We start from the raw sequence: 17,511 nt of genomic DNA, 5'->3' as shown, positions 1-17,511 counted from the left end.
GGATGCCAGTACTACAGGCGATAGCTTTACCCACTACACCACAGTACCAGCCCCCCCTTTTTTTTACACACTTGATCAAATGATACTCTCCCCCCCCCTTTTTTTTTAACTGAGTTTGGACTTTGGTATTTGAGGGAATGGAAATATTTTTTTAAAAATGTATTTATTTGAGGTTAGTGCTATGGTACAGCAGGTAATGCCACTACCTATAGTACCAGCATCCCATCTGGGCGCTGATTGAAGTCCTAGCTGTTCCACTTCCCAACCAGCTCCCTGCTAATGCACCTGGGAAAGCCGTGGAGGGTGGCCCAAGAACTTGGGACCCTGCACCCACGTGGGAGAATGGGAAGAAACTCCTGGCTTCGGACCATCCCAGCTCTAGCCATTGCAGACATTTGGGGAGTGAACCTGTGGATGGAAGATCTCTGACTCTCCCTCTCTCTGTATCTCTCTGTCTCTCTTTCCATAGCTCTGCCTTTCAAATAAATAAATTAATTAAAAAAAAAAAAAGACTCAGCAGAAAAACAACTGGAGTCCATCAGACATTGCAGAAGATGGTGGAAACAGTGAAAGGGGATACACAACGCTGTGTTTGCTGATGGTCTTTGCTGGCTAAGATGTGCCTGAGGGGTCCTGTTCTGATCCCATAAGCTGGATCTGTGTCTTAGACGACACTCTGAACATGTGGTCCAACAGGACAGCGCTTATGTTGGGAAATGCTGAGGAGTAATCCTAAGGTGGGGGGGGGGGAGTGCCACTGGGTGCTGGGTGAGTAGTGAGGGAATACAGATAGAGCTGCATGGGACAACCCAAGCATATAAATGCAATGGACTTCACAGCCCAGGTCGGCAAAGGCTATTGCAAATCTCTGATCAATTTAATAGCTGTGTGTGACTTCTGGGCAAGTTATAAACAGCGTTAACCTTTAACCAGCCATCTCTGCTCAATCTGTAAAATGGATCATGAAGACCTCAGTCACAGACGTTAGATGTGCTGGTGACAGGCGTTACATTGTTAAAAAAAAATCTATACCTATGTCCATTTTATGATTTATATTTTTCTGCAGGTATTCCGTACCACAGTAAAAAAGGCTTACAAGAAATAAAAATAATAAAGTGTGTTCCTCATCCAGGGCTGCTGTGTGATCTGGATAAAACCACGTTGATGAACTCTTTGCCTCCAGGCCTGGAACAAACGCACGGCCGGGGTCCATGGTTCCTACAGAGACCAGGAACCTTCTAGGATCTGGAGCCTGGAGACCCCGCGGTCTTTCTTCGTGTTGTGACTGCGCTTTGGCCTCAGTTTGCCTCAACTAAACAACTGGGTCAACTTGGGTGAACTCTGAGAACTCCACCGGTTCGACTCTACGAAGGGAATCCGAGGGCAGAAACCACACACACAACCTGGCCAGGGCTCTCCCGGCTAGGGAAGTACAAGGAATTCTCCGGTCTAGGGCGCCGGCGCAGTGCATTGTGGGCCAGCCAGCGACACTCACGTGACCGGCGACCCCGTCTTTCCTCTGACCCTAAATTCTGCAAACGCTCGCGGTCAAACGAATGTCCGAGCTCCGGCCAGTCCGACATCTGGCGCTCAGGGGAGGGGATGGGGCAGCCTCCCAGCGACGCCTTCCAAGCCCTCGGCTCCTTCCCGGGGAGGCTGGGCGGGAATGGGGCGGGGTCCGCCCTGCGCGTGATGCGGGGTGCCCGGCCCCTTGCCCTCCCTCAGGGTGGAGCTTCCTCCTCACCGCCAGACTTAAGCTGAAGCCCCTTGGCCACGCGGCAGGGTGCAGGATTGAGCCCAGGTCACGGTCGTGTGCGCTCGCTCTGTGCGCGTGCCGAGGTGAGTCTCTTGTGCCGCCGGCCCGTCTTCCTCCCGCGGGCGAGAGCCCGGCTCCTTCACAGCGGAGCGCGCGGCCCCTGGGGCGGCCAGACGTGGGTTCCGGTTTGAGCTCGTCTCTTGCGTCTCCGATGGCTTCTCAGTTTCTCTGAGCCTCAGTTCCTCAGCGGTTAAGTGCGTTCCCGCGTCAGAGCTGTAGTAAGGGTGAGGACTGAAAGCTTGGCGGGCGCCTGGCTCCCAGTATTGCTCTGTGAGTTCCCGTGGGCATCTTCCTGTTTGCTCACCTCCACGGTTTTTCCAAGCGCTCTGCTCTGGTTTTCCTATGGAGGCGCACGGATGCTTCCCAGATAGTAGCACGAACTGAGGGGGACGAGAGTGGAGAATTTGCTTCTTGGGCGCCTGCGTTGGGTCTAGGAAAGATGGGGCTTATTGTTCTGATGCCGCAGAGCTCTGTTAGGCCGGGATCCCAACTTTCTCTGGATGGGGCTGCTATGAGTTCCTGCTTCCTTCAGACTGCCCGTCCTCAGGGCTGCAGGACCCCCTAGAACGGCCTTGACGGTTCTGACCAGGCCTGTTACTGGGGCAATCTCAGTATGATCCTGTCTGGTGCGCTGGAATTTATTATTTTTTATTTTATTTTTTTGCTGATTAAGGAAGTGCTTTGTTTTGCAGACATGATTCTTTACTGATTTCCCAAGGAGTAAAGGAAAAAAGTGAATCAGTGACTTCCTCAAATACCCGTCCAGCTGGCTAAGCTCCATCTCCCCATTTACAGCCTCTGTGTGCTGTATGTGTCTGCATGAATGGATACACATGTATGTATGTGTGTGCATGTGTGGTTAGGCACTCTAGGAGTGACAGAGTCTGATAGGTGGCAGACCCTGACCTCAGAGTACCAAATTTTGTAGGAAATATATGGCGAAATGTAGCAGTGTGTGCAAGGTATAGGTATACACACAGACAAACACCTCAGTGATATGCACCAGCTAAGAAGAGGTGGTTGGCCTGGAGGTCTGTGATTTGGGAAGGGAGAGTGTGTAGAGAACCTGCAGTCATTACCTGGTGCTGGTGCTGCAAGTCTGGAAAATGGGGCCGGGGCGGGCTTTGGAATCTGGACTTTCTCCTGAGGGGAGGGGAGAACTGCCAAGGAACTTGAGCACAGGAGTCACGTGGTTGCATTTGTGAATGGATCATGGGGAGACGGGCCACTCTGGAAGCAGAGAGATCATGATTTGGGTAAGGGATTTGGTGAGGAGAGCTAGGGCAGTGACAGTGCAGGTACATCTGGATGGACTTGACACAGACTTAGGAAATATGTTTTTGAATTTTCCTATTTTCAAGAAGTTTGGGAATAATTATTACAGTCTTAAGTCTTACATTATGTTTTAAATCAAACTGTCTTTTTCTATATTTATAATATTAACAGTATTTTTAACCCAGCCAAACAGCCCAAATGTGCACCAGTATTACCAACTTAAGGTGGTTTTCCAGGCTTGCTTTACATACAGAAGACACAGTTTTCTCCCCCACTGCCTACCAGATCATCAGATAACACTCAGATCCCTCAGGGAACTGCAAAATACTTTCTTTAGATAACTTTTTTTGAAGCCCTCATGGATTATGTTGTGAACTTGTTGTCTGGTTTGCTTTAATACTTGTTATCTGAACCCTGGGTTCTTGGTGACACTGTGCAATATACAGAAAGGAGGGCATAAATCAGGCACCGTGCAGAGTCCTTTCTATATAGTACCGCTTGAACAGCGGAGCTGTGTAACCCCAGAGCCTGAAATGTTTGCTTTGCATTTTCCTTGCTGCTGATTTTTTTTTTTTCTTTTTTAAATATGAGAGGCAGAGAGATAGAAAGAGAGAGGGCTCCCAGCTCCTAGTTCATGCCCATGCTCAGGACTAGGGACTACTGAAGCTGGGAGCAGGAGTTGGGAACTCAGTTAAGACAGGCCACATGGGTGGTAAGGACTGAACCACATGAGCCACTATCGGTGGCCTTCAGAGGTCTCCATTGGCAGGAAGCTGGAATCAGAAGCCAGAGCTGGGACTGAAACCCAGGCACTCTGATTTGAGCATATTAATTACTGGGCCAAATGCGTGTCCCTGCTGCTGCTGGATTGGAGGAGTAGAATTTTGGACTTGTTGAGTCTCAGATACTTGCAGGATGTGAGTTGAATGTACGGAGCTAGAGTGGGAAGAATCAGGGCTTCAGGTAGTAACCAAAGACCTGAACTCAACCACAAGGTGAGAAGAGAATTGGGACAAAGTTCCTGGGGACACAGCATCTGCGGGATGTGGAGGAAAAGCCCAGCAGCCAGGAGCACTCATAAACGCTGCTGCCCCAGTCTGTGGGTCTCTGGGTTCCGTGCATGTAGGCAGCACCTTGGAGCCCTTCTCTGAGAAGGGAAGGCGGAACCTCAGGAGAAGGAACCTGGACACTGAGTTGGGAGTGATAGAACCTGAGACCTGATCCTGCACTCTTCTCTGCCGCACTCCTGGCTTCTCACTTGACACCTCAAGATAATGCGAGGGTTTCTGATGCTGCCTGAGATGCAGCAGGTGCTTCCTGGCAAACCCAGGCCTGGTGTCTGTTCACTGAAGAGCAGCCTGGAAAGCTGTTGTTTTAGGTTGAGCAGGCAAAGAATGACCTCATCCCAAAGAGAAACATCAGCCTGCTGCTGCCATCCCTCCATTACCCCCTTGGAAGTTTTTGTCCTTTGATGGTCTTTTTAGGACTTCTTCCCTCTTTGCTCCAAAAATCCCACCCCTTTTGGTTTTCACTTTCACCTGCAAAAGAAAGGAAGAATCAGTAGTTAGATTTCTTCCTTTTCCCCTCTGTAGGGGAGGCTTTTGTTTGAACTCTTATCCCAGCTGTAATTTCAGAGTTCTCTCTTGCATGCTGGAAAACAGTTTATTGTGAGGCCATCAAGCCCTGGAAACCAGCCAGACCCTGTTGGCAGCAGGCCACCAGCTCGCACCTGTGAAGTCCAGAACATGGTTGCTTGACCCCTGAGCAGTTTGGTTACAAAGAGTGTTGCCCTCAGCTATCTGTGATTTACTGGCCAGATTTAAGCAGTTTTGTTTTTGCTGTAGCAGAAAGAGTGATTTCTGTTACTAGGTTATCCTAGACTATAAAATTCTTCCTGGGTCAAAAGTGTTAAGAAAGATGAGTAACTTTGTTTTATTGCCTACTTTATCACATGTCCTTTCAGAACTGGGAAGCTGAGGTTTTATATATATTTTTAAAGATTTATTTATTATTTATTTGAGAGGCAGTTACAGACAGAAAGGTCTTCCATCCACTGGTTCACTCCCCAAATGGCAACAGTGGCCAGAGCTGGCCATCGGAAGCCAGAAGCAGGAGCTTCTTCTAGGTCTCCGCTTTGGGTGCGGGAGCCCAAGCACTTGGGCCATCTTCCACTGCTTTCCCAGGCCATTAGCAGAGAGCTGGATCAGAAAAGAAGCATCGAGACTTGAACCAACGCCCATTTGGGCTGCTGCTGCCACAAGTGGAGACTTAACCTACTATACCAGAACACTAGCCCTGCTGGTTACTCTTTTCTGTAGTCTTTGTGCAGCCCCCATGCAGATTCTGGTCAAACCTCTTTCAAATTGTGCTGAAAGTATCTGTTCACTTTCTCCCTCAAGGAAGGCAATTAACCTATTTCAATGTATATCACTTGGATTTAGCATAAGACCTGGCATATTCAACTTTGCTAAACATAATAAGTATTCTTGGGCCATTTGGAAAGTTCTTTTAATTTATTCATTTATTTTATATGTTAATTTTTATTTACTTAAAAGGCTAAGCAACAGAGAGAGAGATATCCTCCATCCCCTGGTTCAGTCTTCAGATGTCCACACAGCTAGGGCTGGGCCATGTCCAAGCCAGGAGATAGCAGCTACATCCCAGAGTAGCACATGGGTGTACTGCTTTCCTAGGATGCATTAGCAGGAAGCTAGATTGGAAGCAGAGTAGCTGGAACTCCCACTGGCAATCTGATATGGAATGTGGGTGTCTCAAGAAGATGTATAATCTGCTACACAACTATATGTACCCCTCATTTTTATTTTATTTATTTGAGAGGCAGAAAGGAGAGAGAGAGCTCCCATCCACTAAGTCACTCCCTGTATGCCTACAATGGCCAGAGCTGGCTGGTGCTGAAGCTGGGAGCTGGGAACTCAATCGAGGTCCTCCCACTGGATGGCACAAACCCAATTACAAGAGCCATCACTGCTGCTTTCCAGGTCTATATTGGTAGAAAGGTGGAGTCATCAGCCAGAGCTGGAAATCATGCCCAGAACTTTAATATGGGACATAGGTGTCTTAAGTGCTAGACTAAATGCCAGTGCCCACCCCATGCCCCATATGGAGGCTTTCCAAAGGGGGATGTTTGTTTCAATCATTTAACTTTGTTCAGTTGGAAATTTTCATCTATCTATAATTCATTACCCAGAATCAAGGTCTTCCCTTCCCTATCTACTTCCAGACCCATGTTTTGTAGCGATGTTGGCCAGCACATGGCTGAGGCTCAGACAGTAGCACTAACCCCTACACCATTCTCTTCCCATCTGTTTCAGGGGACAGTGATGGCTTCCTGTGTCATACTGCACACTGGGCAGAAGATGCCCCTAATTGGTCTGGGCACCTGGAAGAGTGAGCCTGGCCAGGTGAGGCTGGGGGAAGAGGAGAGGGACTTGGCCTGTGCTAGGGAACAGCAGGGTTTGGTGGAGGAATCCTGCCTTCTGCCTCAGCAGCCCCGCCCTCCCCCCATAATTACTTCTAGTGGGATGCAGCTGGAGGGTGGTGGGAAGAGATCAGGGAAGAAGGGGCTGACACTGAGCCCTTGGCTTCCTCAGGTGACATCGGAGGGGCTGAGCGCACAGCAGGGCCAAGGGCACAGGAGGGACACATTCCCTGGGTCTCACAGTGCTATGAGTCCTAATACTCACTTGGCACCCTGTGCCGTGAGCACGTCTCCTCTCCCACACTGGGCTCCTTGAGGCCTGGGCTTGTCCCTAGTGCATCCGGTGTTAGGAATGTAGCAGCTGTCAAGCTTTGCAGAATACCTTGGTCAACTGTATAGACCAAGGCTAGCATACTTTTTTTTTTTTTTTTTTTTTTGACAGGCCGGGTGGACAGTGAGAGAGACAGAGAGAAAGGTCTTCCATTGCAATTGGTTCACCCTCCAATGGCCACCGCGGCCGGCGCGCTGCGGCCAGTGCACCTCGCTGATCCGATGGCAGGAGCCAGGTACTTATCCTGGTCTCCCATGGGGTGCAGGGCCCAAGTACTTGGCCATCCTCCACTGCACTCCCTGGCCACAGCAGAGAGCTGGCCTGGAAGAGGGGCAACTGGGACAGAATCCGGCGCCCCGACCGGGACTAGAACCCAGTGTGCCGGCGCCACAAGGCGGAGGATTAACCTAGTGAGCCACGGCGCCGGCCAGCATACTTTTTCTTAATGAACCAGATGGTTAATATTTTGGATTTTGTTGGACAGCTTACTAAATGGAGGTGATTATAAACTTACATAACTAATAAGTAGCTATTTCAAAGTCTTAGCTCAAGGGATGTTTAAAAAAAATGGTTACTTTCCTTGGTATAGACATATGCAAACAAGGAGATCCTGGGAATAGAACCTGCTTTATATTTTATTTGTTTATTTATTTTTATTTGAAATACAGAGAGAGAGATCTCCCAGTCTTTTGTTCAGCCCTCAAAGGTCTACAGCAGCCAGGACTGGGTCAGACAAAAGCTAGTGGCTGGGAACGCAAACCAGGTCTCCCAGTAGGTGACTGGACCAATAACCTACTGCCTTTCAGGGTATGCATTAACCATCAACTGGATTCTGGAGCAGAGGTGGGACTTGGATCCAGTATGCAAGTGTCTCAAGCAAAGTCTTAAAAACTGCCCCAAATGCCTGCCCTGAGACCTGATTTTTTATGGTTAACTTAGCTATGAGGTTTAGTTTCCACTTGGGATGGGCATTTCCTATTCTCTAGTCCTTGGAAATCTGAGTCAGAGTTAAAACAGATTTGGCTATGAAGTTTGGGAGCGGTGCTAGCTGCAGAGCAGCCTCTTCTGTCTGGGATTTAGCCTAGATGTGATGTGGACAGATAGCCACAACCTTTTTCCTATTTCTTTCCCTCAGCTGCTTGGGATCTTCTAGTTGGAATCAATCGATCTCTTGATATATGCTAAATGCTGGGAAATATTATTAGTTTTTGCTGGGTCAGATTCTCATGGCTTGTTGGTATCGCACCATGTGGGCTGGGAGGGTAGAGGCAGAATGAAAATTTGCAGCATCCAAAGAGGATGGACCCTGGGACCAGAACCATCTTTCATCTTACCGCATGGCATGAATGGCTTTGGTATAGTCCTGCTCCCTTGTTTTTTTTTTTTTTTTTTTAACTTTTATTTAATAAATAAAAATTTTGAAAGTACAACTTTTTGGATTATAGCGGCTTTTCCCCCATAACCTGCCTCCCACCTGCAACCATCCCATCTCCCACTACCACTCCCATCCCATTCTTCATCAAGATTCATTTTCAATTACCTTTATATATGGAAGATCAACTTGGTATATACTAAGAATTCAATAGTTTGCACCCACACAGTTACACAAATTATAAAGTACTGTTTGAGTAGTAGTTTTACCATTAATTTGCATAGTATAACACATTAAGGACAGAGATACTACATGAGGAGCAAGTGTACAGTGACTCCTGTTGTTAATTTAAAAATTGACACTCTTATTTATGACGTCAGTAATCACACGCCTGCTCCCTTATTTGTAATCCTTGGTGGTGGGGAGGGAAGGGCAGGTGCAGTTTTTGGGGCAGATCAACAGAATAGACTTCTCCTCTGACCTGACAGGTTAAGGCAGCGATTAAATATGCCCTTAGCGTGGGCTACCGCCACATTGACTGTGCTACTGCATACGGAAACGAGGCTGAGATTGGCGAGGCCCTGAAGGAGAACGTAGGACCCGGCAAGGTGAGCAGTGGGGCTACAGAGGATCGGGGTGAAGAACCCAGAGGCTGGGGCTGGGGCCTGGCTGGGGAAATGCAGCATCAGCTTCCAGTGGATTCTGTCCCAGAGGTGCAGGTAGGTGAGACGGGTGCCCTCGGCTGTTCTCATCCCAGGCAGTGCCCCGGGAGGAGCTGTTTGTGACATCCAAGCTGTGGAACACCAAGCACCACCCTGAGGATGTGGAGCCTGCCCTCCGGAAGACACTGGCCGACCTCCAGCTGGAGTATCTGGACCTGTACCTGATGCACTGGCCTCATGCTTTTGAGTGAGCCTTGCCAGGGCCTTCATCTGGGGAGTCAGGGGGTTGGTGGGATCTGGTAGTAATGTACAGTGAGCAGGGCAGCAAAGCTGTAGAGGACCACTCATCTGTGTAGCAAGCCGAGCAGCTTGGTAGTAGGACCTCTGCTATAGTCAGGAGCTTAGCTATAGAACCAGGAGCTTCTCCTGGTGCACAAGTGGTCCTTCCTCTCCCCTATTCATTGAGGCTTCTGTTGAGCTAGGCCCTGGGGTTTCTGTGATGAGTCAGTCCCAACAGGGGGATTGAGAGGAGCCTGCCATCAGCACTGTGCCGGCACAGGAGGAAGGCTGGCATAGCAGATAACTCCTGGGGAGCGAGGAGGTAAGAAGGAATTCCTCCTCGAAGAGAAAGTGGATCGAGGGAGCAGAGGAGGCAGTGCAAGCTCCGTGTAGATGTGACGCCTGCATGATGAGCTGCAGGATGCAGAAGCACAGCTGTTCCTGCTTCTTGGCCCTTTGTCCTCTCTGGGCTTGGGGTGTGGGACAGAGGCAGGTAGGGCAGAAGCCTGGCATTGGTGCCCATACTTATGGGTGTGTCTTTCAATAGACGGGGAGACAACCCCTTCCCCAAGAATGCCGATGGGACTATGCGCTATGATTCCATCCACTACAAGGAGACCTGGAAAGCAATGGAGGCGCTGGTGGCTAAGGGGCTGGTGCGGGCACTGGGCCTGTCCAACTTCAACAGTCGGCAGATCGATGATGTGCTCAGCGTGGCCTCAGTGCGCCCCGCCGTCTTGCAGGTGAGCACAGCCAGCAAGTGGTGCCTTGCAGTGTTATGTGCACAGGCACTTGAGTGAGCTGGAGCTGGTGTCCTTAGTGGGGTGGTTAGCAAGTGGTCAGAAACGTGGTGCAGAAGTCCTCTGTAAAGATGGGCATTGAAGCCATGGAGATGATGGAATTGCCAGTGGAACATGGTGGGACGAGCAAGCTGAGGGGAGGTGGGAGATCAGCACTGGAGCTGGTTCCTGACATGTGTGGGGCCAGGCAGCTGTGTGTAGCCACCCTGCGTGATGGCTTGTTCCTGTTTCAGGTGGAATGCCACCCATACCTGGCTCAGAACGAGCTGATTGCCCACTGCCAAGCACGTGGCCTGGAGGTGACTGCTTACAGCCCTTTGGGCTCCTCTGACCGTGCTTGGCGCGATCCTGATGAGCCTGTTCTGCTAGAGGAACCCGTGGTCCTGGCACTGGCTGAAAAGTACGGCCGATCACCAGCCCAGATCCTGCTCAGGTGCGTGGTGTTCTTGGGAGAAGCGGCTGTGGTTGAGGAGAAAAACTCTGGGGTTTGAGGCAAGGGTTGAGGGTCCTTATTTGAGGGTTAGGATGTTCACATTCCACAGGGCCAGGTGCTCCAGGAGCTTTGCAAAGGCTCCGTGGAGGACAAAGTGTTCTTAGGAATCTGACTTCTTCCTCATCTGCCCTCATCGCCCACTTAGGTGGCAGGTCCAGCGGAAAGTAATCTGCATCCCCAAGAGTGTCACTCCTTCCCGCATCCTGCAGAACATCCAGGTACCTGGGAAGGGGTTCTGTGGTCCTCAGCCCCTTGGGGCACACTCTGGCCCCCATCTGCCTAGGGAAGACGGCAGGGCTGTGAACGCCTGCTCCACCCTCAAGGCTGGCTGTCCTGACCCCACTCCCCTCTCCTAGGTGTTTGACTTCACCTTTAGCCCGGAAGAGATGAAGCAGCTGGATGCCCTGAACAGAAACTGGCGCTATATCGTGCCCATGATTGTGGTGAGGATGGATTCACTCCTGAGAGGCAGGGAATTGGAGGTTTGGGTGGGATCTGGCCTCTGGTTGCTGGTTGTGGGAGGGACAGGATCATGTTTCTGGGTTTGCTCTCCTGGATTTGATGTTCTCTGCTTTGCCTTGATTTCTGAGAATTATTATGGCTCAGAGTAAGGCATCCAATCTGAGAGCCCCAGTCTTGCTCCTCAGTGTTATGTTGTCTTGAACAAGGTATTTAGCTTCTCCAAGTTCAGCTTCCAACCTGTAAAAGGGACCCAGTTCCTGACACACAGTAGGTTGGCAGTGAATGATATGCTGAGCCCATAAGACAATTGTGGGCTTTTTTTTTATTTCAAAGGCAGAATAACAGAATCTGTCTTTTGCCATCTGATTCACTTAACGGATCAGTGATAGCCAGGGTTAGGCCAGCTTAAGCCAGGAGCTGGAACTCTATGTGGGTCTCCCTCATGGGTAGCAAGAAACTGAGTACTCGGGCCATCATCGACTGTTTCCAGGTGCATTAGCAGGGAGCTGGATTGGAAGCATGGAATAGCCAGGACTCCCTCCTGCCACTCTATGGGATGTGGGCATCCCAAGTGGCAGCTTAACCCTCTGTGCCACATTGCCGATCCCATTCTTGACCTTTCTGTAGGAGTTAGGTTGGGACTGAAGGCTGCGGCACGTAAGGAAATAAAAAATTCCTGGGCACCTGGTCCCAGTTATGACGGCAAACTCTTAGGGGCAGGAACAGCTAGTACCAGGCTTGGGTGTGGTGCTGCAGTGCTGTTGGTACCAAGTGGTATTTCCTGTGGCCAGGATGGGGCCCTGCCATCTGCTATAGTGCTGCTCACGGATGAGGTTACTCAGAAGGCTGTGGGGGAGATGCCCAGAGTCTTTGCTGGTGCAGCTTCTGCTAATGAGGTCACCTGTCTGCCTCTTTTTTTTTTTTCAGATGGATGGCAAGAGGGTCCCCAGAGATGCGGGGCATCCTCTGTACCCCTTTAATGACCCATACTGAGCCCTTGGCATCCTAGCTCCCCTTCAGCTCTCCAGCTATGAGGTCCTGCCACCCCCAGAAAGGGGAGTTAATAAAGCCGTGGAGCATCCACACTGGTACTCATCTGATTTGTCTGGTCAAGCCTGGGACGGAAGCCGTTTATCTCATGGATGACTGACGAGGGCTGCCAGCGGTCACCTTCTTCTGAATCCCAAACTTCCCCAACTTTCTTGGTTCTGGGGGGACCATCCAGGCAGCTGAATTCCATTTTCAAGTTGCATATTGGGGGAGTAGAATCACTCGTGGCAGCTGTTAGCACTGCATGTTGCCTTAGAATTATCAGGCCTGCCAGAAATTGGTCACCTCAGGAAAGAGATCTGGTCAGTGACTGTTGTGTGGTGTCAGGGCAGAGCTAGGCCTGGGCTTTGAGTTTCCACCCTCTTCCTTGAAGAGTGCTTAGATCCAGGACTATAAAGAGTTCCAAACATTTAATTTCAGAAATTTGGGGACCCTAGCATTCAAAATCATGCAAGGAAGAACCGGGCTTTTTCTTTTTTTTTTTTTCTTTTTTCTTTTTTTTTTTTTGACAGGCAGAGTGGACAGTGAGAGAGAGAGACAGAGAGAAAGGTCTTCCTTTTGCCGTTGGTTCACCCTCCAATGGCCACCGCGGCTGGCGCACTGCACTGATCCGATGGCAGGAGCCAGGTACTTATCCTGGCCTCACATGGGGTGCAGGGCCCAAGTACTTGGCCATCCTCCACTGCACTCCCTGGCCACAGCAGAGAGCTGGCCTGGAAGAGGGGCAACCGGGAAAGAATCCGGCGCCCCGTCCGGGACTAGAACCCAGTGTGCCGGCGCCACAAGGCAGAGGATTAGCCTAGTGAGCCACAGCGCGGGCCTCTGGCCTTTTTCTGTGCTACACTATTGTTACTGTGCCTAGGATGCATGGAGGCGGCAGTGTCAGGGCCAAAGCTGGTCACTCCACACCTATATTATGCAGATTCCAACCAGAGGCCACTCATTATGAGGTTTTAGGGAGATTTTTAGCAAATAACCCAATTAGCTGTAAGCTCCTGCCACTCAAAACTCACAGCTGAGTACCATGGGATGCTAGTATCACAAGTGGTGGCTTAATCTGCTGAGATACAGTACTGAACCAAAGATTTTTTTCTCCTTAGTGTAATTGGAAACCATGAGAGTTGAAGTGGTTACTTGGCATGATTTGTGTCCTGGAAAATCAGCCCTGATGCAGAGGAGACATGAATTAGAGGGGTAAAAGGTGGGGGGAGAGAGGCACGTTGAGGGTTAGCCCAGGGATTCTGAGCTTCCCTCACGCTGTCGGCTTGGATCAGTGCACCGTTCAGTGCATCCCAGGGTGCTGGCCAGCTCTTACTACTTGCATGTTTCATTTCCCTGTTCCTGCCCTCACTGTGATTCCTTACATGCTTTCATGGTTAAACTGCCCACGGTTATGAGGTAGGGGAGTGTGTGTGTGTGTGTTTCCTAGGGCTGCTGTAACAAAGTGCCACAGGCTGGGTGGCTTAGGTAACACGAATCCGCCTTATTTTGGTTCCAGAAGCTGGACTCCGAGGTCACAGGGTCGGCAAGATGGGTTCCTTCTGGGGTTGTGAGGAATGTGTTTCCCTCCTCTCCTTGGCCTGTGAATGGCCATCTTCTCCCTTCGTGTTGGTCCCCTGAACACTTCTGTGTCCACGTTTTTTTTATAAGGATGTCAGTCACACTGGCTTAGGGCCCATCCTGATGACTTCCTTTTAACTTAGTTACCTGTTGGAATACCTTTTTCCAAATCCAGTCTCCTCCCAGTTACTGGGGATTAGGACTTTAATGTTAGTGGTTATAATTTAGCCCTTAACAGGAAACTAAAGTCATCATAGCCTAAAGTCACTAATCAACTTACTACTTAAAAATCACTGACCCAGGCAGTCATCATACCCTTCTGAACATTGCTATTTTGTTTTGACATGTCTAATCACTGTACAACACAGTGCACAGCCATGGAAATCATGTGATATTTTATTCAGCAACAGTGATATTGGGGAACTTCATAAATCATACTTAAAGTACTGAAAGAGACTTGGTGTGGTGTGCTATTTCTTCCTCCTTCTGTCTGTCTGCCTTTCACAGAGCTTCCAACACAGCCATGTTGTTCCTGCAGGTTCCCGGCCTCCATGGTCCATAGGAGCCACTATGAGGTGGACTCAGAGAGAAGTGGAGGTTGCTAATGATGATGAGTTTGCATTTTGGATCTGTATTTGCTTCAGCTTTCCTCTTAGTAACACACCAACTGCCAGAAATAAGGATGTTTTAGTTCACCCATTTAACATACAAGGAGGGGCTGGTGCTGTGGCATGGTGGGTAAAGCCGCTGCCTATATGGCACCTATTTTTATTAAGTCTCAGTTCTTCACTTTTTCCTTAAAAGTTTATTTACAGACATACCTAGTATGCTATGAGTTCAAGAGTTTGACCCATTTTTCAAAAAGATTGTGCCTCTTCAAATGCTTTTTTTTAAAAAAGATTTATTTATCTATCTGAAAGGCAGAGTTACAGAGAGGCAGAGGCAGAATGAGAGAAAGTCTTCCACCCACTGGTTCACTCCCCAAATGGCTCCAACAGCCAGAGCTGGACTGATAGGAAGCCAGGAGCTTCTTCCAGGTCTCCCACATTGGAGAGCAGGATCCCACCCAACACTTGGACCATCTTCTGTTGCTTTCCAAGGTGCATTAGCAGGGAGCTGGGTTGGAAGTGGAGAAGCTGGAACTTGAACTGGTACTCATATGGGATTGTGGTATCCCTGGTAGTTTAATCCACTGTGCCATGATACTGGTCCCTGGATTGGGATCTTGATATTATTGAACTAGCAAATCAAATCAACCCTGAAGGTTGCCCATGTGAGTCTCTTAAATTTTTCATTGCTGGAACCAGATTAAGTTGGGTTTTCTAAGGCAACAAAGATTCCTAATTTTCCCTTGAGTGAGTGCAGGAGGCCATGAGAATATAAAAAGGGAGTCTTGACTGAGTCCAGGCTGAGTCAGGGACGGCGTCTCAGAAGCGATGTCTGGGAAGTAGGATGCATTTGAAGGAAAGAATGTTTTAGGTCGGGGAAACAGAAAGTGTCAAAGCTGAGAGACGAGAAAGATGGTTAGGAAACTATCTGCCATTCTCTCAGGTACTCACACTGAAAACCTAGGAGTCATCCTGACTCTTCTTTTTAACCTCTCCCTTCAAATGGATCACTAAGGGCTGCCAGTTCCACTCCTAAATCGTTCTAAAATTTGTCCTCTCCACTCCATGATGAGGGTGGGAACTGCTGTCCTGACACAAACTCATCATCTCTTGATAAGGTGTGAATAGGCAAGCAGCTAGTTAAGTCTAAGTAAGGAGGCTGGAGCTGTGGCGGAGTGGGTTAAAGCCCTGGCCTGAAGTGCCGACATCCCATATGGGAACCACGTCTAGTCCCAGCTGTTCCTCATCTGATCCAGCTCTCTGCTATGGCCTGGAAAAGCAATAGAAGATGGCCCAACTCCTTGGGACCCTGCACTTGTGTGGGAGACCCGGAAGAAGCTCCTGGCTCCTGGCTTCGGATTGGTTTAGCTCCAGCCATTGAGGCCATCTGGGGAGTGAACCAGTGGATGGAAGACCTCTCTCTCTCTACCTCTCTCTGTAACTGCCTTTCAAATAAATAAAATAAATATTTAAAAAAAGAAGTCTAAGTAAGCTTAATACATACAAGTCCTACAGTTTAGTGTTACCTCTTTTCTTGTTAGTCAAAGGTATCCACCTTCCCAAGATGCACCTGTGTCTTATCTAAGACCAAGAAGGGGAAGACGCCATGATATTGAATATTCCAGAGTAGGGGGCCAGCATTGTGACAAACCAGGTAAAACCATTGCTTGCGGTGCTGGCATTCCATATGGGTGCTGGTTCATATCCCAGCTGCTTCACTTCTGATGCAGCTCCCTGCTAATGCCCTGGGAAATGCAGTGGAAGATGGCCCAAGTGATTGGGCACTTGCTACCTACTTGTGAGACCCAGATGAAGCTCCTGGCTCCTGCCTTTGGTCTGGCCCAGCTCTGGCCATTGTAGCCATCTCAGGAATGAACCAGTGGATGGAAGTTCTCTTTTTCTGTGTCTCTACCTCTCTCTAACTGACTTTCAAATTAATAAGTAAATCTTTGAAAAAGTAAAAATAAAAATAAATTCCACGTGAGGGGTGCCCTTAAATTCCAAGATGGCTTACATGTTAGAGCACCACTCCCTACCTCATAAAAGTGGCTGAGAACAAAGAAACTCTCCTTTTGTCACAGACCACAGTTGGGGTGCTATTCAGGCTTCTCTTCTCTGTCTCTTTGGGTAATCCTCTGGTCCACTTGTGATGGGTATTTCCCCATGTATGGCAGCTCACACTCATGTGTGAATGTATGTTTTCTTACTTTTTTTTAAATCAATTTTTTTTAAAGATTGGTTTATTTGAAAGGCAGAGTTACAGAGAGAGAAGGAGGGAGAGAGAGGTCTTCCATCCACTGATTCACTTCCCAAATGGTTGCAACGGCTGGGGATGAGCCAAGACAAAGTCAGGAGCCAGGAGCTTCCCACATGGATGCAGGAGCCAAAGCACTTGAGCCATCTTTGGCTGCTTTTCCCAGGTGCTTTAGCAGGGACTAGGCCAGGCTGAAGCCAGGAGCCTGGAATTCTATCTGAGTCTCCCACATGGGTGGTAGGAGCCCAAGGAGTCATGTTCCAGGCAGCAACTTAACAGGCTGCCCTACAATGCCAACCCTAGGAATGTCATCCTTTGTTCTTAAGAAACTAAACAAAGGTCAGAATGATCTTGCATTTGCTTTTTTTTTTTTTTTTTTTTTGAAGTGCCTTTTAATTCAAAATACTCACTGTGTCAGCACAATATATTTTGGGGTGGCATATTATCTTTTTAAATTTTTATTTATTTGAAAGAGAAATTGAGACATAACAGAGAGAGACAGGTTCGATCTTCTGGTTCCCTCCCCAAATGCCTATAACTGCCAGGGCTGGGCGAGGCCAAATCAGGAACAAGGAACTCCATCTATATCTGCCACGTGGATAGCAGGGACCTAAGTACTGGAGTCATCATAGGATACCTGTTAGCAAGAAGTTGGAATTGGAGGTAGAGCCAGGATTTGAACCCTGGCTAGGATAGACGTTTCCCAAGTGGCTTTTTTTTTTTTAAAAGATTATTTATTGAAAGTCAGAATTACTGAGAGACAGAGAGAGAGAGAGAGAGAGATCTTCCTTCCATTGGTTCATTACCCAGATGGCCACAATGTCCAGGACTGGGCCAGGCCAAAACCAGGAGCCAGGAGCTGCTTCTGGGACTCCTACGTGGGTGCAGGGTGCCAAGGACTTGAGCCATCTGCTGCTGCTTTCCCAGGCACATTAGCAGAGAACTGGATGGGAAATGAAGCAACTAGACTCAAACAGATGCTCATATGGGATGCTGGCCCCACAGGCAGATGCTTAACCTATTACACCACAGCACTGGCCCCCCAAAAAATATTTTTAAAAAGGAAACTCTTGGGGCTGGCATTGTGGTAAAGCAGGTAAAGCTGCCGCC

The 17,511-nt window shown here is 48.9% G+C and overlaps 1 protein-coding gene across 1 annotated transcript; it reads left to right on the top strand.

Annotated features, from left to right (window-relative positions):
- The first annotated feature begins 1,515 nt into the window (after positions 1-1,515).
- On the top strand, positions 1,516-12,012 carry LOC100346892 (aldo-keto reductase family 1 member A1). Its single transcript, XM_002715137.5, has 9 exons — positions 1,516-1,839; positions 6,424-6,513; positions 8,722-8,841; positions 8,991-9,142; positions 9,722-9,917; positions 10,208-10,407; positions 10,613-10,685; positions 10,824-10,910; positions 11,857-12,012. The coding sequence occupies exons 2-9, from the start codon at positions 6,433-6,435 to the stop codon at positions 11,920-11,922; spliced, it is 975 nt and encodes a 324-aa protein (XP_002715183.2). The 5' UTR covers positions 1,516-1,839; positions 6,424-6,432; the 3' UTR covers positions 11,923-12,012.
- Positions 12,013-17,511: the final 5,499 nt, after the last annotated feature.

Source organism: Oryctolagus cuniculus, chromosome 7, assembly GCF_964237555.1.
Source record: "Oryctolagus cuniculus chromosome 7, mOryCun1.1, whole genome shotgun sequence".
Lineage (NCBI taxonomy): Eukaryota > Metazoa > Chordata > Mammalia > Lagomorpha > Leporidae > Oryctolagus > Oryctolagus cuniculus.
The sequence above is the reverse complement of the archived record's forward strand: the minus strand, read 5'-3'. Positions and strand labels throughout refer to the sequence as shown.